We start from the raw sequence: 24,630 nt of genomic DNA, 5'->3' as shown, positions 1-24,630 counted from the left end.
TGCTGTGGGGTGTTTCTGTTTAATGTCTTTGATTTGGGGATGGCCACATATGTATCTCTTGAAGCTCTTCTCAGCGCCACCCAGTTTTTGAGACAGTGCTGAACCCTCAGCCTTTGCTAGGAAACCCCTGGGAGCACATTTGCATTCCAGTGAAATGCCAGCCATTCCCATGGCTCAGGAACACTTTTACAGTCTGTGCTTATGGATAACTTGCCCTTTGAAACAGCTTCTATTTTAAAATGAAATGTTTTGGTTCCTTGATGTTAGTGGTGGTAGATTCTTGTATTCCTTTGGGTCTTCAATAGATGTTAAGTCAAATAGGGAGGCCCCTAGAAGCATATTTGTGAAGGGAGCAGAGCAGATGGTGAGTAACTCCCTCCTGGATGGCACTTCCTCTTTATGATGCACTTTGAAATGCCACCTGTTCTCATATATCTCCTCTCTCCCTGATAGAGGTAAGAGTGGGGGAGAGATTGGGGCCACCCACAGCAATTTCTGTGACTGTCACAGACAGCCTTAAGTAGAAGCCAGACAGTGTTTGTTAAAACAACCAGCCGGTGATAGCAGCCTCACCCGGCACAAAGCAGAGTATAACTGGGTCAAAGGTGAAGGACAGAGGGCAGGTTGTTGCAACAGCGGCCTGTTGGAAGCAACAGTAGCACCACTGCTGCTGTAAGGTCAGACCATCCCTACCCACAGTTCTTTTGAGGCTGGAACCGCCTGTGCTCTTTCTAAGCTTGCCAGGGGTTTGTTCTCATGTCTTTATCTCCATGTAATGCAATGTTTAGGGGGAAGGGATTTGTACCCCCACTTTCAGGTGTGGAAGTCAAGGCTCAGACAGGGTAAACTGATCTACCAAGATCAGTGGCAAGTTGCTAACAGAGTAGGGATAACAGAGTGGTGTCTGGATATCCACGGGCCTGATGAAAGGCTTGTGATGCTATCAAAGGCTGCCCCAAGAGGCCTGTCTATACTGCAGGGTCAAAGCTCAGGCAAGTGGCCTGTGAATCAGGCCAGGGGTGACAAACAGAGTCCCAGCAGGCACTGGCAAGGTCCCAGGGCCAGGCAATCCCAGAGGGCCCGTTTTCTGCTTTCTCTGCTCTGGGCAGCATTCAGGCCTATGGCTCTCCAGCTAGGCTCCCCCTTGCTTCCCAGGTTCTGTCCTTGTCCTGAGGTGTCTCAGAGGTAGACTATGTCCACTGCAGAGACGGACACTTTCTTGGGACACAGTATCCTGGGGAGGGGTGTAACACGCAGGTACAGGAATAGGTGACCCAGGAATTGAGTACTCCCTGGAGCAGGACACTTGTTAAAATAAACTAGACTTCCCGGACCCAACTAATGCAGTGGCCTCATGGAGGAGGCATTGTGGATGCTGAAGAGGGCAGAAGAAACATAACCTGCTTCCCCAATCCCTTCTGCCCCCAAGAGGCTCATGAACACTTCTAAGACAAAATAGAAACTAAGGGTGGTAGATACTAAATGAGCTTGGACCAGGGGTCTAGCATGCAGAAGTGGTCAGGTGAGCAACAGGACACAGAAGATGAGTGCAGGCCTGGAGTGGCTTAGAGAAGTGACCCCCTTGGACAGAGAAGAAGGAGATGTTCCTGCTAGAGCTGTGTCCCCCCAACCCCCAAAGTAGGCAGAGGGTGCTAGAGGACAGAAGGTGCGTAAATTAGGAGGTCTGGGCCAAGATCAGGCTTCCAGAGCAGTCTGGAGGAGTTTGGGCATCTCTACTTCCTGGAAAGAAAGAAAAAAAAAATCTTTTAAGTAATGATCCCATCAAGAGTAAATAAAATTTACTGTTTCATTGGAAATTGCAGCTGGTACTCTACCCATGCTCATTTTCACCAGACCCACTACTATGGGGCTAAACATGTGCCCCACCTGTGTTACTCTGTATCCATAGTCTGAAATATCTCTGAGAATTGGTCCCACTGTGTCCATGTCTGCCTGTGGTTGGTGTGTGGCAGTCTATGCAAGATTGATTGCTTTCTGGGTAGTAGGTTTGGAGTCCAGCTCCTGTCAGGGCTCTGGGGCCTCCTCTTCTGTATCATGGGCCCTATATTTCTCTTACTTTGGGGGACCTCTACTCCTGGCCTTTTCCACCCACCATCACTTGCAGCTCTTCTGTGCTCCTGGCTGCCTGTGTTTTTTTGTTGTTGTCATGGTAACCCCCATGGTGCAGCTGGAAAGGCTTGAATGAAGGCAGTCCTAGCAGGGTGAGGGTAAAATACCTGGGGCTCAGGTGCCTGGTATTCTCTTTTACTCCAGGGCCCTCTTCTTTGCCAGCTCAACTGGGCATTCATGAAGACCCTTGGTACTCTACTTCCTACTGAAGGGTTTCCCAGAAGGGGCAGAGAGGATCCCTGCTCTGGGGACCAGATGCTAAGGGAGGGGAACCAAGTCAGGCCTGGAGGCTGTCTGTCTATTCTTATTCTGAGGCTAGTCTGTGGTGACAGATAAAGAGCCTCATTCCCTCCAGGTCCAAGGATGCCTTTGCATTAATGCCGTGTTTGCTGGATGGATGGATGACCAAGCTGCGGGGCACCTGAGAACAACCCAGGCAAGCCAGCCTGCTTCTGGCAGAGGCTGATGTGTGTTGCTTAGAGCAACTGTTAGAACCCACCCCCACCCAGCTCATCAACCCTAGAGCAGCCTCCCTCTACCCTACTTTATAATTGAGGTCAAAGTCCTAACTGTACAGGTGCCTGTCCCCCCTTAAAACATATAAAGCCTGACAAATGGGCAAACCAGAGAGTGGAGTTATGATTTTGCCTTTCCAAAGGGTTGGTTGTAGGATTGTTTGAAGTGAGGGCAGATCCTCAGGTGTGGCAGTGTAGTGGGAGTCACACCCAGGATGTGGGCTGACTCCTGGAAAACTTGGAAGAGTTGGTCCACCCAATAGCAGAGAAGAGTTGAGGAACCCTGCCCCTCCAGCCTCTCACTGCCTGTCCTTAGTGAAGTCTTCGTATTCTGAGATCAGAAGCACACCTTTGAAGCAAAGGATCCTAATTCTGAGACTGTGAGGTCAGGAGAGCAGTTTAATTGGCTCTGCTTGCTGTGAGGAAATTTATCATTCATTCATTCAGTTAATCTTCTCCAAGAGTGTGCAGTAAGGACCTAGCAAGCAACAAGTTGGACACTACCCCTCCCCTCACAAAGCTAATGGTCAAAGACTCCTTCCTGGGGCCAAGGAATTTGACTAGGGAGACCTGCTGTTTGGATTCACAGGCCTGCCTGGCCTAGAGCTTGGGTGGCTTCTGCACCAGCAGCACTGAGCTTCTGGGGGTGTGCCAAGTGAATATGAGAGGTCCTAGTGAGGATTTTAATTAATATTGGGTAATTGCGAGGTAGAGCTTAACCATCTCAAACCAAATGCCTTTCAGGTTTCCAAGCCTAGAGCTAGTTGCTTTCTGGTGGGGCCCAGCAAAGAGAGGGAGGACTCTGTCCTATGTCCACTGGGCCTTTGGTCAGTGCCTAGACTGTGGCAAGGACATCTCAGGAAGGTCTTCACCTTTTTTCTATTTTCCTTCCAACCTGGTGTGGGTGAAAGGGGATGACTTGGGAAATAGATTGACCTCTCCCGTTTGCCTAGGCTCCCTCCCCAGGGGCAATGGATAACACTGCCTTGTGGTCTGCTGAACCCCATCCAAGCAGCGCTGGCCCAGGACCCAGGGTGGAGTGTGGGGAGAGAAAGGACGCGCAGTCCTAGTCCTGGGAATCCTGGTGGGAGTGCTCCAGGGCAACAGGCACAGAGGTCGTTCCTGTAGTGGCCTATTCCCTTCTCTCAAGGTACATGTCTGGCCTTCCAGGCTTTTTGTCTGCTTGTGGCTCCCACCTCATTATGTCATTGAAACTCCTGCTCCCTACAAGGGCTTCCCCGTTTGACATCTCACAGACCTGCCAGACTTCTGAGCGTCCTGTGGTCACTGCACCATCCCACCCAGCGGCCAGGGGATCCCGTCCCTACCAGGCCTCTGCTCTCACCTTTGCTATGCTCAGATGGCTTTCCTCCAGGTCCTAAGTCGGATCAACGTCCAGGCCTGGGCGTCAACTTGAATGTCACCCCCTCAAGTGGGCCCTCTAGGTCTCCACCAGGCCAGCACCACGCCGAGGCGGTAATGGGTCCCCGGGGCTGTGTCCCCAGCGCCCGGTGAGTGCTGGCAAGCGGGAGGCTCTGGGCGCGCGCGGAAAGAAGTGAAAGGTCTCCGGGAGTAGGTGGGAGGCGCCGGCGACTCTGCAGAGCTGGTGGAGCGCTCCCGGGGCGCCCCAACCCGGGACCCGCCGGGCAGGGCGGCGCACGCGCACGCGCACGCGCACGCGCACAGAGGGCCGGCGCCCGGCGGGGGCGCGCACGCCCGGGGCCGCGTGCGTCACAACCCGGGCTCCAGCCCCGCCCGTCCCGCCTGCCCGCTGGTCGGTCCCCGCGCGGCGCGGCGGCGGCGGCGGCGGCGGCGGCGGGGCGCTGCCCAGTGACAACGGCGGGGGGGCACCGCGGCCGGCGGGACTAGCCGCGTAGGGACGTGCGGCCCGGAAACGCAGAGCCGGTCTAAGAACGGCACGGAGCGAGGAAAGGCCCGAGCGCGGTCGCGCGTGAGGAGACGGCGCGGGCGCGGGGCGAGAGGCCGGCGTGAGGGAGCGCGGAGGCAGTGGCCGCTGGCGGCCGGGACCCGCCTGTCCTCGCGGCCGCCGCCGGCATGAGCCACATCCAGATCCCGCCGGGGCTCACGGAGCTGCTGCAGGGCTACACCGTGGAGGTGCTGCGGCGGCAGCCGCCCGACCTGGTCGAGTTCGCGGTGGACTACTTCACCCGCCTGCGCGAGGCCCGCGCCCCAGCCGCCCGCCCGCCCGCCGCCCCTCCTGCCTACTCCCGGGAGCCAGAGCCCGGCCCTGGCCCTGTCGCCGACGCGGAGAGCGAGTCTGAAGAAGACGAGGACTTTGACGGTAAGCGGCGGGCCGGGTGGAGGTTCGCGGCCGGGGGGACGGAAGGAGGCGGCCTCCAGAGGGCTGGAGGGGCTGCGGGGCCCACGCCGGCTGCCCCGCGGCGGGACCTTGGAGCCGAGTCTGTCGGGGCTGCCCGAGCCCCGCGCGCGCCGCCTCCGGATGGAGCTCGGCGGTGCCCCGAGCCCCGGAGCGCACGGAGCGAGCCGTCAGACCCGCCTCCACGGAAGTGTGCGCGCCTTCGGCCTGCGCCGTGGCGCCGAGCCCGCGGCCTCCTGCCGAGCCGCCCGAGCCGCTGCCGGAGACCCCTCGCCCCGTGTATTCCGAAGACCAGACAGCTCACGCCCACGGGCCTGTGCGGCAGCTGAGTGTGGAAATAAGTCATTCTGTGAAAAGTTGCTGGGGAAAACTTTAAGCGTAGACGAAAGTAGAGAGAAAAATGACATGAACCTCTAGGTGCCATCACCCACATTCAACAGTTTAAATACCTGCCAGAAATGTTTCATGTATACCTTTGCTAAAGTATTTTTAAAGCAAGTTCCAGTCAGATCATTTCGCAGCTGCATACTTGAGTGTGCATTTCTTAAAAATGGACCCTGGAAAAGGAACATCTGTAATATTTTAAACAAAATAAAATAAAATAAAAAGGACCCTGGGAATGCATATATATCGTTTTTAACTTGGCTGACACGAGTGGATCAGATTTGGTGAGGGTAAACAATAACTGCCTTGTTCAGCACATCGGGTGCAGGAAAGAAAAGTAACAGTTTCTATCTACATCAGATTTTAGCAAGGTTGTCAAAAAGCAATTCCATCTACCCCTGTTGCTTCAACGTAGGCTTTTCAGTTTAACAATAGAATTATCCTACTTTTGAATAGCCACCATTTAACAAAACAATGAAAACATTTGGGAGACAAAGTTAGAGACTTAGTGTTATTAGATCATACTAGGGGGGAAAATAGTTCAGAGTTGAATCCACATTAAGTCATGCTGGCAAGGAGCGAATTATTGGTCATTGCTGTTGCAAGCTTCAGTGTTCTGGACAGCACATTTATGGGTTTTCACCTTAACCCTAGAAATCAGAAATTGTTATTTTCCAAATCTCTGCCACAGATTTTCTCTGTGGTCTCAGGCAAGTTGTCAAACCTGTTTGATTTCAGATTTACTTATCTTTAAAATGGGGACAATGGCAACAATCTCCCAGGGATAAAGGTACTTTTTTAAAAAGCTTTCTTTCGGGAATGACTCCTACCTTTGTTTCACTGTCATATCTATAAATCACAAAGTGTTACAATTTTTTTTTGGTCTCTTTTAAAAAAAAGCTATTTTTTAATTAGAGTTGACATACAATATTCTATTAGTTTCAGACATACAACATAGTGATTAGACATATATATACCTTACAAAGTGATCACCCTGTTAAGTCTAGTCCCATCTGGTAGCACATGTAGTTATTACAATATTATTGACTATATTTTCTATGCTGTACACATCCTTGAGACTATTTTTCTTCTCGTGACTATTTTTATATCTGGCAATTTGTACTTCTTAAGCCCTTTCACCTTTTTCACCCATCTCCCCAAAACCCCTCCCATCTGGTGACCACGAATTGTGACAGTTTTTCTTTATATGAAACAGTATTTTAGAAATTAGTCCCAGATGAGTAAAATGGAGTTTACAAGTTTTGTGTTATGTCTTCATTCTTTGTTATATTTTATACCTTTTTCAAAATTGAGTTGACTCAAATTTTGGTAACCCTGTGCTTTGTTTCATTGGTATTTAAATGTTTTTTGTTTATATCTCTCTCTTTTTTTTTAATATATCTTTATTGATTTCAGAGAGAGGAAGGGAGAGGGAGAGAGAGAGATAGAAACATCAATGATGAGAGAGTCGTCATTGATCAGCTGCCTCCTGCTCACTCCCTACTGGGGATCCAGCCGGCAACCCGGACATGTGCCCCAACTGGGAATCAAACCTCCATCTCCTAGATCCTAGGTCAGTGCTCAACCACTGAGCCACGCCCTACCAGGCATAAGTGTTCTTTATATATTTTGGATACGAGCTTTTTAACCAATATGTGATGATTTGCAAATATTTTCTCCCATTTTATTAGTTGTCTTTTTACATTCTTGAAGCACACAAGTTTTAAATTTTGATCAAGTCCAATTTATCTATTTTTTTCTGTTGTTATGCTTTGGGTATAAGGCTCAGTCTGCTTTTTCTGCATCCCCACCCTACCTCTCCTGTTTTGTTTGGACAACCACAGAAGTTTTTTTTATTTTAGATGCCTTCCCTGTCCAATCCATTCTCTACCTGGTAGCCAGAGGTTTGTTTGTTTAAATGGAAATCAGATCATATTACTCTTCAGTTTAATACCCTTATTGAAAGTGAGATGAAATCACATGTCTTCTGTGGTCCACACAGTCCTGCAAGATTTGGTCCCTGTTTTTCTCTACCTTTTCTCTCTAGCCCTACCCCACCTTGCCTGCTAAGCTTGTTTCTGCACTCACCAGGCTGTGTAGTCTGTGATTGCTGTTGGTCATTCCCAAATCTTTCTTCCCTGTCTCTGACCAGCTGGCTCCTCTCTTCCTTTAAGTCTCAGCTGTAGAGAGGTTTTTCCAGATTTACCTGCCTAGAGTGGGTCCCTCTGTTGGTGGGGTTCAAGAGTACCCCAATGTTACTTTAGAATTCTGGTAGTGATCTAAAATTCTCATTAGTTTTTTACTGTTTTGTCTCCAGTGCTTAGCATTTAGCCTCGCCCCCAGTGGATAAAAATCTCTTGTTGAGTAAGTGGGTGAATGAGTGACCCGAGTAGCTGATTTTGGAGACTGCTATCACAGAGTACACTGTAGCACACTGGCTACAGAGATGGAAGCTCAGGAGGGGACTGGTTGGTCAGTGATGTTGGAAGCAATGGAGAGGTCAAGTCAGGTGAGGCCAGTGTTGAAGTGGTTGCACACAGTGGTATTTCTCAGAGATAGAGGCTCCAGTGGGGTTGTGGTGGGAGAGGTTTGTTATCAGTGGGTCAGGGAGGGAGGGAGGGAGGGAGGGAGGGAGGGAGAGAGAGAGAAGGCGGCTGCAGAAGATTCAGACAGGGAATGGGGAGTATGTTTTGAAGAAGTGAACGGACCTGGTGGTATCGTAAAGGGGAGAATGCTTTGGTTTTGTTCTGTTAAGATAGAATCACCCTTCTCATGTTCATTTGCTGAGGGAAAGGAGCCAGTAGAGAGGTCGGTGCTGATGAAATAAGGTCCTGGAATGGGTGAATGGGTTAGAACAGACGGAAGAGAAGTGGGGACAGCTCATATTCAGAAACAAGAGGAATGTTATTTGTTAAGTAACTTAGCAGTTATTTAATTTAAAGGGTAATTTAAGATTTTACTTCTTTATGCCCTTAATTCAAAGCCCTGTTGTTTACTTACTTGATTCTGATAAATGTGAATATTTAAGCTAAAGGAAAATTATCTCTTTGAAACAGGTAATTGACTTTTCTGGCTTATCTGTCTGTTGGCCATTTTGAATGCCATGGATAAATGAAAGAGAAGCAAATGCATTTTTAATGATTTTAGAGAGGGAGGAAACGGGAGAGAGAGAGAGAAACATTGATGTGAGAGAGATACATGGATTGGTTGCCTCCCTTACACTCCCCTACTGTGGATCGAACCCACAACCTCGGGAAGTGCCCTGCCTGGGGATCAGATGCGCAATCTTCTGGTGCTCTGGTGCACCAGACAATGCTCCAACCAGCTGAGCCACACTGGCCAGGATGCAAATGCATTTTAAAAAGGTTTATAATTTAGACCTTTTTTGGGGGGCTTTTTAAATTGTATCAGCTACTACATACAAAATCGTTTTATCTGGAAATGAAGGAAACGGAGGCAGCTTATTGGATCCTCTTTCAAGTCTTAAAACTCTTCAGTATCTGATGAGAGGTGATGAGCTGTTTCTGGATGATTATATTTGTTGGAATTTTTCATTTGTTGCTCTTGATAAACTATTTTCATGAAACAATGAAAGCAATTAAAACATCATTATTATTATAAAAAATATTAGAAGCAGTTGTAATAATGGAACTTTTATATTGTGGTTTCTGGAGATAGCCAGATATTTTAAATAAACAGTTAAGTGATTTAGTTGTCCTTGAGTTAGTTTTTTTATATAGATACTACATGGAGAATGCAGAAGATTTCCTGCTTTTTCTGTAGCTCTTCTGCTGATACTGTTAAAATATTTTCAGTTTTGTGAGAAGGTATGATGTCCTCATTGATCTGCTCACAAATTGTTTTTATTGTAGAAAAGAGCAAGACAGTCTACAGTTAGAAAGGTGAATTATACAGTACTTTGAATCATACACTGCTTCTCCTGTGCCTAAGTTTTTCTCTTTGAGAGAGATACAGTCACAAGTCCTGTTTTCATCACATCATGATTAACACTTCTCTGGCTTTGGTGAGGCTCCTGGGGGGACTTATCAGCTTCCTGGGTGTGAGAATATGGAGTTGCTGCTCTCCAGGGACACCATTCTCCACTTAAGCAGTTAAAAATGTACATCGTCTCCCCCCCCCTCCCTCCCTCCCTCCCTCCCTCCTCCCCCCTCCCCCTCCCCCTCCTCCCTCCCCCTCCCTCCCCCTCCCTCCCCCTCCCTCCCCCTCCCTCCCCCTCCCTCCCCTCCCTCCCTCCCTCCCTCCCTCCCTCCCTCCCTCCCTCCCTCCCTCCCTCCCTCCCTCCCTCCCTCCCTCCCTTCCTTCCTTCCTTCCTTCCTTCCTTCCTTCCTTCCTTCCTTCCTTCCTTCCTTCCTTCCTCTCTTTTGCTGCTGAATGGCAGTAAACCTTACAGCCCTCCTGCCCTTTTTTGGAAAGTGGCTATGAGAATGAGTTGTGTGGAAGAAATGCTTTTCCAAAAACCGAGAAAAGGTAAGCTTTCTTTGTAGGGTGGCCCTTCCTAAGGAAATATGACTATTAAAAAGAAATTAGAGGACACTTCATCACAGGACACAGGAGATTCACTCTAGCATTAATACAGAAACTAAGCATTGCTAATGCATTTTTGGTAACCTACAGGCAGCTTTTGAAATGCTCTCATTTGAAGGACTAAAAGCAGTTGGCGCCATCAGTGCATAATATGTGGGCAAGGACAGGTTGGCATATTTGCCTATTCCGGAGACTGTGTGAGGAGCTTGTTTTCTTTTTCTTTGGCACAGAATAGCCTTAGTTTACAGCTCTGTCCAGGGATGAGAGATTATTTCAAGATTAACTGTTTACTCAGTAATAATGGATCAAGACTTTCTATTCAAATAAAAAGCAACTTGAAGAAAAATAATAGGGGAACTATTTTGTTCATTAAGAGTTCTTTTGTTATAATTTTAGATGATGTGGCTCTGGGAATGAAAATAGGTGTTGGCACAGCTACTTTTTTTGTCTCTAAAATCACGTGGTCTGCTAGGACTGTTTCTGCATGTTATATTTTCACAGTACGTTTTTCTTGTGTAATTTTTCCTATTTAGTGTAAAGTTTAATGTATGGCTCTTTGGAATTAAAAAGAAAGGGTAGGACGATTCAGACAGAGACTGGTAACTGAAACTTTCAGCTCGTATTATTTCTTTTGCATTTGAGGTTCCATTTGAGGTGGTTGACTTTTTCTCAGCCTAAGCCTGGGAATTTGTTAGCAATAGTTTTAAGCTATAATACCCATAAGATATTATGTGTGACGACAGTGACTAATAATGTGGAAATTTAGATAAAGATTTTTTGGATAAACCAGTGGCTGGAGAATTATTCAGTTTGCAGTGTTATAATTGAGAACTTTTTGTTGTTGTTGTTAGTCCTCACTTGAGGATATTTTTTCCATTTTTAGAGAGAATGGAGGGGAGGGAGGAGGAGGAAAGAGAGAGAGAGAGAGAGAGAGAGAAACATGGATGTGAGAGACACACGTCGATTGGTTGCCTTGCACACACACCCTGATGGTCTGGGGATCGAACCTTCAACCCACCTACGTGTTCTTGACCAGGAATGTAATCTGAGACCCTTTGGTGTGTGGGCCGACACTAACCACGGAACCATACTGGTCAGGGCAGAGCTTTTTGTTTTTTGAAGAAAAGTAAAGTAAAATTAAAATTATAAAGAAAAGTAAAATTATGATTAGAGGAGGATTTGCTTCTTGCCGTATATAGACATATCATTTTGTCATGTTCTTGATGGCTCTTTTGGGAAAGATTGTTAAGGCTTTTTCTTTGGTGACTGACTCCATTAGAAGGGCAGGTGATTGGTCTTAACCATGTGTCCAGTGCTCAACTAATGGGTTGATTTCTTAACTCACAAAAGAGAAGTCACATCTGGTTCGTGATGCTCTAGGTTTTTTTTCCCTAGGAATCACTAGGTAATTTTCAGATTATGGTTGATTTTAATGCATATCAAATTTTTAAAATGTTAATCTAGTAGATCAATAGTATCTATAAAACACTAATAAATAAGAATGGGATGTAGTGCCCCTAAAATGAGTGGGCATCAGTGATCCTGGGTTTTTTAAAATGTTTCTTTTTATTTTTGTAAATTGGCTGGGGAGTTTTAACAGTTTGTTTTTGTTGCATAATAAAGAATGCGTCTGGCCTCTGTCCCAGATCCCTGTCAGCTTCTGAAACTCTCAGAGTTTCCCAAATGTAGGGGTGTTTTTGTTATTCATGAGCCCCTTGGATCACACCTGACTTTATGTGTGTTTTTTGAAAACTGATTTAAAGAGAGGAAGAGAGAGAGGGAAGGAGGGAGGGAGGGAGGGGAGAAACATCACTCAGCATAATGTCTTTGAGATTCTTCCAAGTTGTTATATGTTACCAATAGTTGTTATTGCTGAGTTGTATTTCATTGTATGAGTATACCATGTTTTATCCATTCATCTGTTTCCAGAGTTTGGCAACTATGAATAGAGCTGCTATGGGGACATTTCACAGGATCTTTGGGTTCCTGGTTGTCCATTCACTGAAATCTTTAGGCCTGTGATCATCAATTCCCCAGGTTTTCTGGAGGATGAATGCTTTTATGTACTCCTGGCACAGAGTAGGCATTTTATAAACACATTCAGCAAATGTTATACTGAAGATCTATTATGTGCCAAGCATTGGGAATACATTGGTAAGCAAAACCAGACCTAATTTATTTTCCTTAGGAAGAGCTCACAGTCTGTAGGAGGGACCAACATCAACCAAATAACCACTTACGTCGTTTAGCATTGCACCTGCAGCATCACTGCTTTGAAGGCAAGGTACTTGGTTTTCTCAGAGCCTGTAAGAGGAATTTGATCTCATCAGGCAGGCTAATAAAGCTTCCCTGAAGAGGCGACCCTGAGAGAGGTAGACACCATCTTAATTCCATAGTTTGAAATAGCCATTAACTAGGCAAAGTGGTGGGGAAAGCATTCTAGGAGAAGACCTTGAAGTGAGAGGGAACTTGGCAAAAAAGCCAGTGTGACAGCCAGAAACATTTCCAAAGTATTTTGGGATTGGCAGTGGGAACATAAGCTTGGGATCTGTTGCTGTCATCCAGGCAAGAAATGGTGCACTAGGATGACAGTGGAGATTGAGAAAGGTAGACTGATTCAAGAAATAAAGTGGGAGGGAGAACAGATGAGTTGTTAGAGAAGTAGATGTGAGTAATGAAAGGAAGGAGTTGGGGATGATTCATCAACGAGAGTTCCTTGTGAGTTGTCATGGCCAGATGACTTTATAGGTACTTTGCAGTTCTTACATTTTATGATTTTGGAATCTATGACAGCACCCTTATTTATAGATTGAATGATATCCATATTGAATACTTTGTCTTTAGTGATTGTAAGGATATAATTTTATTTTTTTGACATTTGTGGAGTAAGCATTGAGCCTGTCACTAAAGTGTATACATCTCTGGAATCCATTTATTTTCCTCCTGTCCACAGCCACACATCTAACCTAAGCTACTACCTTCGTCCACCAGCTGCAGTCAGAGTGATCTTTATAAAATCCAGTCTGTGATGACTCCCTTTGCTCCACTTCCTTCATAATGTAACAGAAGTGCTATGTCCACAGCTGATCCACTCACAGGGAACATTTCTAAGTGATTTCAGTTCAGTTCCACCTTATGTGGAGTGTCCAAGTCCCCTACCCTCATTCCAGTGGTCTTAGAGCTGTCCAGGGCCGTAGGGAAGCAGAGAGCCTGCAGGTGGAGAATCAGCAGAGCAGGAGGACAGGTATTCTATACTGGATTACTCCTGAATGTCTCTCTGCCACAGGATGGTTTCCAAAGTACACTTGCTCACCTCTTCACTCTCATTCTGTGCTCTTTTTCAACATTGCTCATGCTCATATCATACTTCTTTTATTTCCTGAAATCACAAGCTCCCTCATCTTCCAGCTCATCATGCTTAGACCTTACTTTCTGTAGACCAGGGACCTTCCTTCCCTCTCTGTAGACACTCTTCCTATGTGCTCACAGAGCATACTGTACTCACCCATGTTGTAGTATATATCACACTATTACAATTATGATGTGAGTATTTGAGGTCACTCCTCAGGCAGCTCCTAAGATCTTTGTGAGCAGGGGCCATATCTGAATCACTTATTTTCCCTCGGGCTAGCGCAGTGCATTTTAGGTGTTGTTTTCTGCTGGAAGAATTTCATACTTGTTATGCTGGTTGGATATTTCGCCTGATCCACATAGAGCCTGATGTGTTCTGTTTTGAGCTCCCTAAGCAGTGGTGAAATTAGAATAAGATGGTCCCTTTGTTGTGGTCTTGATTGCATCCTCTGTGTGCCTTGATGTATCTTGTTTAACTGCAGTTGTTTCTTTGGCCCTATAAAAGCTTATAAGCCATGTACTAGTTAAAAACAGCACACAGGTTTATCAGGCAGCATGTTTTTACCCATTTTGTTTACTTTTTTATCCACTCATTCGTTCAAGCTAAATGCCTTAAGTCTCTTGTTTTTAATTACATTTTCCACTGCAAGTCAACTTTTATTTACTTATTTTACATTTTTGGACTCTTTCACAGTAACAGGAAATGCTTTAGGAGTTTAAAAAATCGTTTTGGCCCAGCCGGGCGTGGCTCAGCGGTTGAGCATCGACCTAGGATACAGGCGATCAGGGTTCGATTCCCAGTCAGGGCACATGCCTGGGTTTTGGGCTGCAGCAGATCAATGGTTCTCTCATCACTGATGTTTCTCTCTCTCTCTCTCCCTCTCCTTTCCTCTCTCTGAAATCAATAAAGATATATTTAAGAAAAAACAAAAAACATTTTGTTGCCCTAGCTGGTTTGGCTCAGTGGGTAGAGCATCAGCCTGTGGACTGAAGGGACCCAGTTCTATTCCAGCCAAGGGCACGTACCTTGGTTGCCGGCTCAATCCCCAGCCTAATCGATGTGTGTCTCTCACATTGATGTTTCTGTCTCTCCACCTTCCATTTACTCTGAAAAAGCAATGGAAAAATATCCTCACGTGAGGATTTAAAAAAAAAAAAATCATTTTGTCTTTTTTGCATGCTTTATGAAAATAGTGATTTTAAGTTTGCATTTAAAAATTTTAAGTCAGTATATTGTGAAACAAATTCAGTGAATTTCAACACATGTTTATTTTGTTATTTTTTTTCTCATTTTTTGTACAAAATTTTCTCCTCACTAACACATTGTTTATTTTAAAGACTATGCATTTATTAGGCCCTGGCCAGCTAGGTCAGTTGGTTAGAGTGTCATCCCAGTTCATTAAGGTTGAAGGTTGGATCTCAGATCAGGGCACATACAAGAAACAACCAATGAATGCATAAATGAGTGGAACAAATTGATGGTTCTTCCTCTCCCTTCTCTCTATCTTTAAAAAAAAACACCCTTCCTTGGCCAGTTTGGCTCAGTGGTTAGAGCATCAGCCCACGGGCTGAAAGATCCCAGGTTTGATTCGGCCAAGGGCATGTAAGTTGGTTGCAGGCTCGTCCCCAGTCCCGGTCAAGGCACATGCCGGAGGCAGCCAGTTGATGTGTCTCTCACATCGATGTTTCTCTCTCTCTCTCTCATCTCTGTCTCAACCTATCTCTATCTCTATCTCTGTCTCTATCTCATCTCTGTATCTCTCTATCTCTGTCTCTATATCTCTATCTCTATCTCTAATCTATCTCTGTCTCTCTCCCCCTTATAGTCTCTGAAAAGCAATGGAAAAAATATCCTCAGGTGAGGATTTAAAAAAAAAAAATCCCTGGCCAGTGTGGCTCAGTTTGTTGAGCATCGTCCTATACACTGGAAGGTTGCTGGTTTGTTTCCTGGTCAGGGCACATGCCCTGGTTGTTGGCTTGATTCCCAGTTGGGGTGCATGCGGGAGGCAACTGATGGATGTTTCACTCTCACATTGATGTTTCTCTCTCTCTCCCTCTCCCTTCCTCTCTTTCTAAAAACCAAAAAAAAAAAATCTTAAAAAACAACAACAGCCACCAATGAATGCATAAATAAGTGGAACAATAGATTGATGTTTCTTTTTCTCCCCCTCTCTACTTCCTTACTCCTTCTAAAATCAATAAAAAAATAATAAGGGCTATGCATGTATTTGATTTGAATTAGTTATATAAAATATGATTTGACAACAGAATAAAAATGAAAGTTTATCATGTCTGTGGATCTTGTTCTTGATCTTAGGGAGAAAGCTTTCAGTCTTTTACCATTGAGTATGGTGTTAGCTCTGGATTTTTCACATGTGACTTTAACATGTCGAGGAAGTTTCTTGTATATCCAGTTTTTGTTTTGTTTTGTTTTTATCACGAGTGTTGGGTTTTGTCAAGTGATTATGTAGTCTTTTTTCCCTTCATTCTGTTATCATGGTGTATATTGCTTAATACTCTTATTTGAACCACCCTTAATTTCCTGGGATAAATCCCACTTGGCCATTTGGTCATGGTATATGATCCCTTTAATATGTAGCTGGATTTGTGTGCTAATATTTGTTTTAATATGTTTTTATTGATTAGAGAGAGAGAGAGAGAGAAACATCAATGAGAGAGAACCATTGATTGACTGCCTCCTGCACCCCACTCACTGGGGATCGAGCCCGCAACCCAGGCATGTGCCCTGACATGGAAGCGAACCAGTGACCTCCTGGTGCATGAGACAGCGCTCTACCAGTTGAGCCACACTGGCCAGGCTAGTTTTTTTTTGTTTTGTTTTTTTACACTAACCATGGGCAGGAGAAAATCCACTCATATTGAGTGTGTAACTTAATGGTCAATTTATTTTTCATTTTTGTGTAATAGTCGTTAAATTATTTAAAAATGAAATTTAAATGCTTTTGCCTAGGAGGTCTTGGGATTATTTTTAAAGAACATTAGAGAAAAAAATTAACCATTTGATGAGATAACATTACCAATAAATTTGGTAGACTTCTTATTCACTTGGTATGATACAAATTAAATGGAACATGGACGTGAGCAGAAATAAAATTGCCACCTTAAGTACATTGAAGTTATAAAGAGCCTGTTTTCAAAGAGACATGTTATTTTCTATATTGTCTTCTTTTTTTTTTTTTCCTCACCCGAGGATATATTTTCCGTTGCTTTTCAGAGAGAGTGGAAGGGAGAGAGAGAGAGACAGAGACAGAGACAGAGACATCAATGTGAGAGGGACACATTGATTGTTTGCCTCCCGCATGAGTCCCAACCCTGGGGTTGGGGATCAAGCCTGCAATCAAGGTATGTTCCCTTGGCTGGAATCAAACCCTGGACCCTTCAGTCTATGGGCTGATGCTCTAACCACTGAGAAAAACTGGCTAGAGCTATTGTCTTGTCTTTTTTTAAAAAATTGAATTTATTGGGGTGACATTGGTTAATGAAATTATATAGATTTCAGGGGTACAGTTCTATAACACATCATCTGTTTCCTCTATATTGTCTTTATATTATCATGTTGACCTATCTGTGGTTGATTATGGAAGAGTATGAATTTGACCCATCACTTGGTGTTGAGGTGCCTAGTTCTGTTGTTAAAGATCTTTGCAAATGGAAGGGTAAAAATGGGGTCATATGACATTGTGATGACTAAATGTTGTTTCTTCTTTCTTTTGCAGCTCCACCTCCTCCTAGTAGATTTGATCGACGAGTATCAGGTATGTATTCTCTTTCAAAGGACACTACTAAAATGCTATTTTAAGAGAGTATTATCTTAAATAAAAACAAACTGATCTTTTTAATAAAAAGTTAACAGCATTCAGAACATTATAAAGGTATCTGATTCCCTCATTCTATTTCATTTTAAGTTCTGAGTACATATGTGTATGTATATATATATGGATATATAATTTTATTTATTTGTTTGTTTATTTAGTTCTAATCCTCACCTGAGGATATTTTTTCCATTGCTTTTCAGAGAGAGTGGAAGGGGGAAAAGAGAGAGAGAAAGAGAGAGAGAAAGAGAGATACACACATATCGATTGCTTTTCTCCCACACACGCCCGGATGGGGGCCAGGGATCGAGCCTCCAACTGAGGTATGCGCCCTTGGACAGAATCGAACCTGGGACCCTTCAGTCTGTGGGCTGATGCTCTAACCACTGAGGAAAACCGGCTAGGACTATACATATATGTTTTTATATTGCTATAATTAATATAGCATTAATTGCTATAATGAATATGTCATTTTTTTTTCATGTTCATCATTATGGCTTCTAAAAACTACTTTTAATATTACTATTTCTCGTTTTCTAAATTATGCTGCCATTAACTTCTTGCATACATTTTTGAGCCACTTAAATTATTTCCTCAGTTATAGTGTTGGGAGTGGCATTCCCTGGTCAGAGACTGAGCATTGCATTGGCTTTTGCTGTGAGTATTGCTTTCTAGAGACGGTCTATAGACTAGGCTGCAGCGAGAAAGATACCCTGCAAAGGCCTCTTTTCCAAAATCATCTCACTAATATGTTGGGTGCCTACTCCTTTAGTTTAGAGGTAAAATAGTACCTCAGATTGTTTTATTTGGCATTCCTTTGATTATTAACAAAAATTTGTGTTTTCTAAACATGGGAAATCTGTTTATATTTTCCTGTATGGAACTAGTTTGGTAATACTTTACCCTTTTATCTGTTATGGTCTAGATTGTTTTTGTAAGTTTGAGTAAATTTTTGTTAAGATTTTTAACCTTTAAAAAAATACATATATATATATATTTTTAATCCTCACTTGAGGATATTTTTTCTATTGCTTTTCAGAGAGAGTGGAAAGGGGTGGGGGGAGAGAGAGAGAAAGAGAAAGAGAGAGAGAAACATCGATGTGAGAGAGACATATCGATTGGTTGCCTCCTACTTGTACCCCAACCAGGGCCGGGGATTGAGCCTGCAACCCAGGTATGTGCTCTTGGCCGGAATCAAACCCAGGACCCTTTAGTCTGCAGGATGACTCTCTAACCGGTGAGCCAAACTGGCTAGGGCTAACCTTTTGAAATTTTTAATGCTAAGTTTTCCACATCAATTGTGCTATTTTAATTTTGCTATTTTTTTAATTTACTCACAATTTTTATTATGTAACTGATACCTTGAACTGCCTGGCACACAGCAGGCACTCAGCAAATATTTATTGAATGTATACATTCTCTCCTTTTCTTCATGATTGCTCCTACACTGAGAAGGACCCCCTTTTTTCATAGAGCTGAAAAATATATTTTCTAAAAGTGTTTTGTATAATTAAAATGTTTGACTTTCGGATACATCCAAGAGTTAGTTTGTTTTATTTTTTTAAAAAAATACTTTTATTGGCAAGTTGGAATAACATCCAGAGTTTGTTTGGTTGTATAGTTGGGATGTTAACGTGTTTCAGGATTGTATACAAGCATTATTTTTTCATGTCATCTTGTTCTGGGAATGTTTCTTACCCTTCCATTTACCCTTTCTGTTCTTCAGTCCTTTTCTTTGAGAAAACCTCATTTTTTCAGAAATTTGAAGCTTCAAAGCACATTAATTGTAAATTTGTGTGTTTGGCATCATGCCACATTTAGGCAGGGAGCATCTGATTCTAGTGGTGACTATAATACAGTCAACAGAAGAGTCTACCGAGAATCTGGCACCATGTCAGTCACTCATTTCTGCATGATAGGTGCCTTTCACCAGTTATCCCTGTCTTCTAGGGCTTACATACTTACAATGTATTTAACTACTGACTTATTGTCTTTATATCCTAAATTCAGTATTCCTTCCATCCATAGTTATCTTCAGCTGAAATACTACTAAGCATTGTTTAAAATAACTTAGAAACCCAGTGTTATGAATTGAATTGTGTCTCCTTCAAAATCATATGTTGAGGCCTAACCCCAATGTGTTAGGGCCTTTAAAGAGGTTAATTAAGGTTAAATGAGCTCATAAAGATGGGGGCCTAATCCAATAGGACCAGAGTCCTTATAAGAAGAGGAAGAGACTCCAGGAGTGCAAGCTCAGAGGAGAGGCCATGTGAGGACACAGCAAGAAGGCATCCAGCCCTCACCGGGTAGTTCAGTTGGTTAGAGCGTTCTGATATTCCAGGGTTGCTGGTTCTGTCTCCGGTCAGGGCACATACAAGATTAGCAACCTTTGAATACATAAATAAGTGTAACAACAAATTGACATATATTTTTCTCTCTCTCTCTCTCTCTCTCTTCCTTTCTCTATCTAAAATCAATAAATAAGATTTTTTTAAAATGAAGAAGGCATCTATTTGCCAGCCAAGGAGAGGCCTCAAGAGAAACAAAACCTGCCAATAAAGACATAATGTTCTTTCTTGATCTTGGACTTCTAGCCTCTAGAACTGTGAGAAAATAAATTTCTGTCATTTAAACCACCTCGTCAGTGGTATTTTGTTAAGCTGAGTAATACACCCAGGCTGTATCAACTCTTCATGGAAGCTAGCAGGACAGCATAGGGCCTCAGGCTTGTGACTAGGATCTGTGCTAATTTCTTTGTAAAAACGAGTTTTCTCTCACAAGCACATTTTAATGATTCATGTTTCTGGATGAAGGAAAGAAGCACCATTTAAAATTTGGCAGAAGAAATTGTGCTGGATAATTTATTGTTACTTTGTACAGTTTTATATTACTGACTAGTGACATCTGCTGGACACCCGTGGCAAAATAAATTCCTTCAAACAATGGGCTGTGCTGCTCTCAGTCTGCATGTTCAGTAGGTCTTCAGCGTCTCCTGGCACCCAGTGTAGTTCTTGAGGCTACAGCGGGATCATACAGCCTCCCCCAGGTAACCTGTGCACTGAGACAAGCTCTCTGATGTGCAGAACCATACAAGCAACAATCACACAGACATATAAGAGTGGATTTTTATGCAGAAAAAGAAAAAAGTAATTTGGGATTAGGATCAGGAAAGAGAGAGGTTGGGTGTAAACAGAGGAAGAGGGCACAGGGAGGTGAGTTCAGAAGAAAAGGGAAAAAATTCAGAACCAGTTGTGAAAAATAAGGACATAATGTTTTTCCACAAACAGAAACATATTAATAATTTTAATGAAAATAACTACTTTTGTTTAAATCATAGTTCTGTACTGTGAGACTTAAAGACTGTAACATTTGCTGCCTCAGTTACATTAATGTCTAAAAATATAAAAATGAGCCCGGCCGGGTGTAGCTCAGTGGTTGAGCATTGACCTAGGATCCAGGCGATTGGGGTTCGATTCCTGGTCAGGGCACATGCCCGGGTTGTGGGCTCGATCAGTGGCTCTCTCATCATTGATGTTTCTATCTCTCTCTCTCTCCTTCTCCTTTCCTCTCTCTGAAATCAATAAAGATATATTTTAAAAATATAAAAATGAGCTAAGTCGCTAAAGTATTTTCCTCTAAAATCAGAGGAAAAGCAAGCTTGGAAATAGGCTAATGCCTGTTGTGTCATTGTCAGTAAAGTCTTGTCTCATCATTGAAGGCTTATTATTTTAATTTTTTTTAATTAAAATTTTCATACAAATGCAAAACTAGAGAAAGTTAGTATGATAATACCCATGTACCCATCTATCTCCAAAATGAAGGGCTTTTAAAATGCATTTTTCTAAGAAGACATTTTGAAGTCGTGAACTAAGGAGTAGCAGTTGGAGTAGATGGAATGAAGGTGAAATATGCGAATATTTCTGGAGTAGAATTTGATGTGTTCATTGGATAAGAGGAGAAGGAAGGAGGTCATGGTGACTTCCTAGTTTAGGAAACTGGGCTGATAATGACAAATTAAGAGCACAAAGAACCAAGAGGTTTGCAGTTCAACATGGTGACTGGTTAGCTGCCCTCAATGCAGCTTCCTCAGTCTCCTCCCAAAATACCTATGAAGATGCAAAGGAGTGGCAGCAATAATGTCTAGGAACTCAGGAAGGTGTCTGCCTTAGTCTTTAGGACAGATCTGAGATAAACGCACCCTGATTTCACCTTGTGGAAACAGGGATGGCTTGGAGAAAGATAATAAGTCATTACCTGCATCCCACTGTCACTTCCCTGGCTCACCTTCCCAGAGCCTGAACCAGGCAGGGGCTGGGCAGCCCTCTCTGCAGAATATCACCTGCTGCTGTTTTAGGGACTAGAATGTTGGTGTCCTCTTATTTTCTTCTCCCTAATTTTTCTCTATTTAAGGATACTGGGTTTCTGTTAGACAGGCAGAATATTGATGGCATTACAACACAGAAGGTGTGACCCACACAAGTAAAGTAGTATAGGCTGGGCAGGGAAGGGAGTTCTGTCTACAGGACATGCTGGGATTCACCATTTCTCAGGTATTCCATTAGTTTAGAAACAGAACCTCCTTGCTTGTCCTTGCCACTACCATAGGATTTAGTGGGTTTACAGTTCTTAGTATGTGAAACACATAGTTTATTCTTGTATTATTATTAATTATTGTATTATTTTCCGTATGAACAACTGTAAACCTACTTTTGCCCCACTCTGTATTTTATCATCTCTCTCCTATTTGGAACTACCAATCCCTGGAGAGCTGGCTCTTCGTGCCTAACAGAATGCCTGGTGTTAGTAGGTACTTAATACATTTGGAAATTGAAAGGAGGGATTTAGAAAATCATTACAGCTTCAGCAAGTAGTGAATAAAAGGAAATTGTGTTCATTTTCTATTTTCATAGTAAAAGCACACATCTGTTTTATTCATCTTTCTCTTTATTTTTTTCTCTACAAATTTAGTTTGTGCTGAGGCCTATAACCCTGATGATGAAGAGGAAGATACTGATCCAAGGGTAAGAAGTGCAGCAAAGGGTACTAAGTAGAACTGGTTTATTCCCCACTCACTCCCCTGCTCCTCTGCTCACCAGCTCTAACCCTGCTGATAATTAAACACAAAATCTCAACAAGATGGCATTTTTTATCTAACATGTTGACACATATGAAGAATTATACACCGGAAACTAATACAAAATAATATTGAATGTAAACTGTAATTGGAAAAATAAGATTGAAAAAAGAAGAAAGCAAGCAGGGTTGGCTGAGGTATTGGTAAGAAGGGGTGCCTCGCTCTAACTGTCAAAGCCTTAAACGTAGTCAGGACCACTGATTCGGCAGTTACCCAAAGGGGAATTCATTCCTAACAAACAGTTGGATCCTTCCTAAGGATGTACAGACGGAGACCATTACAGTGTTGTAATAGCAATCTGTCCATTTATTTGTACTATTTATTTACTTATTCATACAATTACATCTGGAAGGATATATTCCAGATGTTAACAGTGGTTGTAGCAGGACTGTGTTGACTTGGGCACTTTTAGACACTTGGGTTTTTTAATTCTTATAGTTAACAAAGTAGTCTATAAAAACAAATATGAAGCATCATTTTTAAAAGATGTTATAGAAGAAACTTTAATGATCTTTCAAGTATGCCTTAAAATAAATAGCTTGTGAAAGATTTCTGAAGTATTCTAATAATAAAATGCTACCACTGTGCGAATATAATAGACATGTAGATTTTAAAATATTTTTATTTTGGATATCGTAATATTCCGGATGACTTTTAAGAGTTAAATCACCCGGCCAGGTAGAGTGTCGTCCGGATACGCCAGGGTTGTGGGTTCGATCCCTGTTCGGGGCACATACAAGAATCGACCAATGAGTGCACAAATAAGTGGAACAGAAAATTGATGTTTCTCTCTCTCATCTCTCTCACTCCTTCTCTCTCTCTAAAACAACCAATAAAAAAAAGGTAAATTGGTTTTTACTAACTTTTTCGTATCACAGATTCAAAATGCTTAACACTTTATTTTTGATCCTCACCCAAAGGATGTGTTTTTACTGATTTTTGGAGAGAGAGGGATGGAGGGGAGAGAAACACTGATGTGAGAGGAACATCTACTGATTACCTCTTGTACGTGCCTCACCAGGGATTAGAACCCACAACGCTCCAGCCTTTTGGTGCACAGGACAACGCTCCAGCCAACGGAGCTGCTTGGCTGGGGCAAAATGCTTAACACTTTTGATATCTGTTATTTCCAGTTAGGTTAAGTGATGTACCTTTCTTTTTAGGGTGAAGACAATACTTAGGAAGGAGCTTGATGGATCTCTCAGTTATAATAGCAGTACTAGCAATAATTATTTTTTAGTCCAATAAATATTTATTGAATATAATAATAGTAATAGTTTTGAGCATCTGCTAAATGCCCGGTACTGTTTTAAACACTGCATGTATTAACTCGTTTAATCTGTATGGCAACTCTAATTTTACAGATATCACCACTACTACTAATTATTATTGTTATTATTATTATTTGTTAATGTTTGAACTCTAGCCTGTATAGCCATTGTTTATTTTCCGTCTCTGCTTAGATTTCAGTAGAGAACTCAAACTTAACATGAATTCCTGATTATCTATCTCCTTTTAAACATCCTTCTTACCTCCAGTCTTTTTCAACTCAATTCATGGCAGCACCACCCTTCCAGTTGCTCAGGCCCAAAATTTTAGGGTCACCCTCTGCTTCTCACATTTTTTCATGCCCACATTTAATTTTTAAGCAAACCCAGTGGGCTCAGTCTTTAGAAAATAACCAAAATTCCACTACTTCTCAACACCTCTCTTGCTACTGGCACTGGAATAATGATAGTAGCTTCCTGGCTTTCACCCTGTCTTCCCTCAAGGCTGGTCTTTACTCAGCAGCCAGTGTGAGCCTTTAAAAACATTAGATCCCTTTTTTCCCCTCAGTCACAACCCTCAAATTGTCCCCATGTCACTGGAGAAAAGTTCCGGTTCTGTGACCTACAGTGCCCTCTGTCATTAGGGCATCAACCTTACCCAACCTCCACCTGGTGTCTTCCTGACCTGTCCCCCTTGCTCGCATCATCACACCTGTCTCCTGGTTATTTCCCAGGGCCTTGTTTTACTTGCTGTTCCCCTTGCTTGAGGTGCTCTTCCCACGCAGATAGGTATGGCTCACTCCTTCAGGTTGTCCTCCCTTGAGATCTTTACCCAGATGTCACCTTCTCAGTGATGCTGCCTCTGGACACACACACACACACACACACACACACACACACACATGCTTTTTATCACCCTCCCCTTTGTTTTTCTCCTTAGCCTTATCACTCTTCAACATATTTTTATATATTTATTGAATATGAGAGCAGATGCTTTTGTCTGTGTGTTTGCTGCTATGTCCTCAGAGGTAGGACAATGCCTGGCACCTAAAAGATGCCTAATATTTGTTGAATGAACAAATCTATAACCCTCTGCCTTACCAGTGAGGACTCCAAGGCTCCCCGGGGGTCG

The 24,630-nt window shown here is 43.2% G+C and overlaps 1 protein-coding gene across 1 annotated transcript in view; it reads left to right on the top strand.

Moving 5' to 3' along the window:
* Window positions 1-4,402: 4,402 nt before the first annotated feature.
* The window catches only part of PRKAR2A (protein kinase cAMP-dependent type II regulatory subunit alpha), a 42,203-nt gene continuing 21,975 nt past the window's right edge, over window positions 4,403-24,630 (top strand). The window contains exons 1-3 of the mRNA XM_081160667.1: window positions 4,403-4,947; window positions 17,001-17,039; window positions 22,065-22,117. Coding sequence (XP_081016793.1) covers window positions 4,701-4,947; window positions 17,001-17,039; window positions 22,065-22,117 — 339 coding nt within the window. The 5' untranslated portion in view covers window positions 4,403-4,700. The remainder of the gene's footprint in view (window positions 4,948-17,000; window positions 17,040-22,064; window positions 22,118-24,630) is intronic.

Source organism: Miniopterus schreibersii (assembly GCF_964146895.1).
Source record: "Miniopterus schreibersii genome assembly, chromosome: 15".
NCBI classification, from domain to species: domain Eukaryota; kingdom Metazoa; phylum Chordata; class Mammalia; order Chiroptera; family Miniopteridae; genus Miniopterus; species Miniopterus schreibersii.
This window is presented reverse-complemented; position numbering and strand designations above follow the sequence as displayed.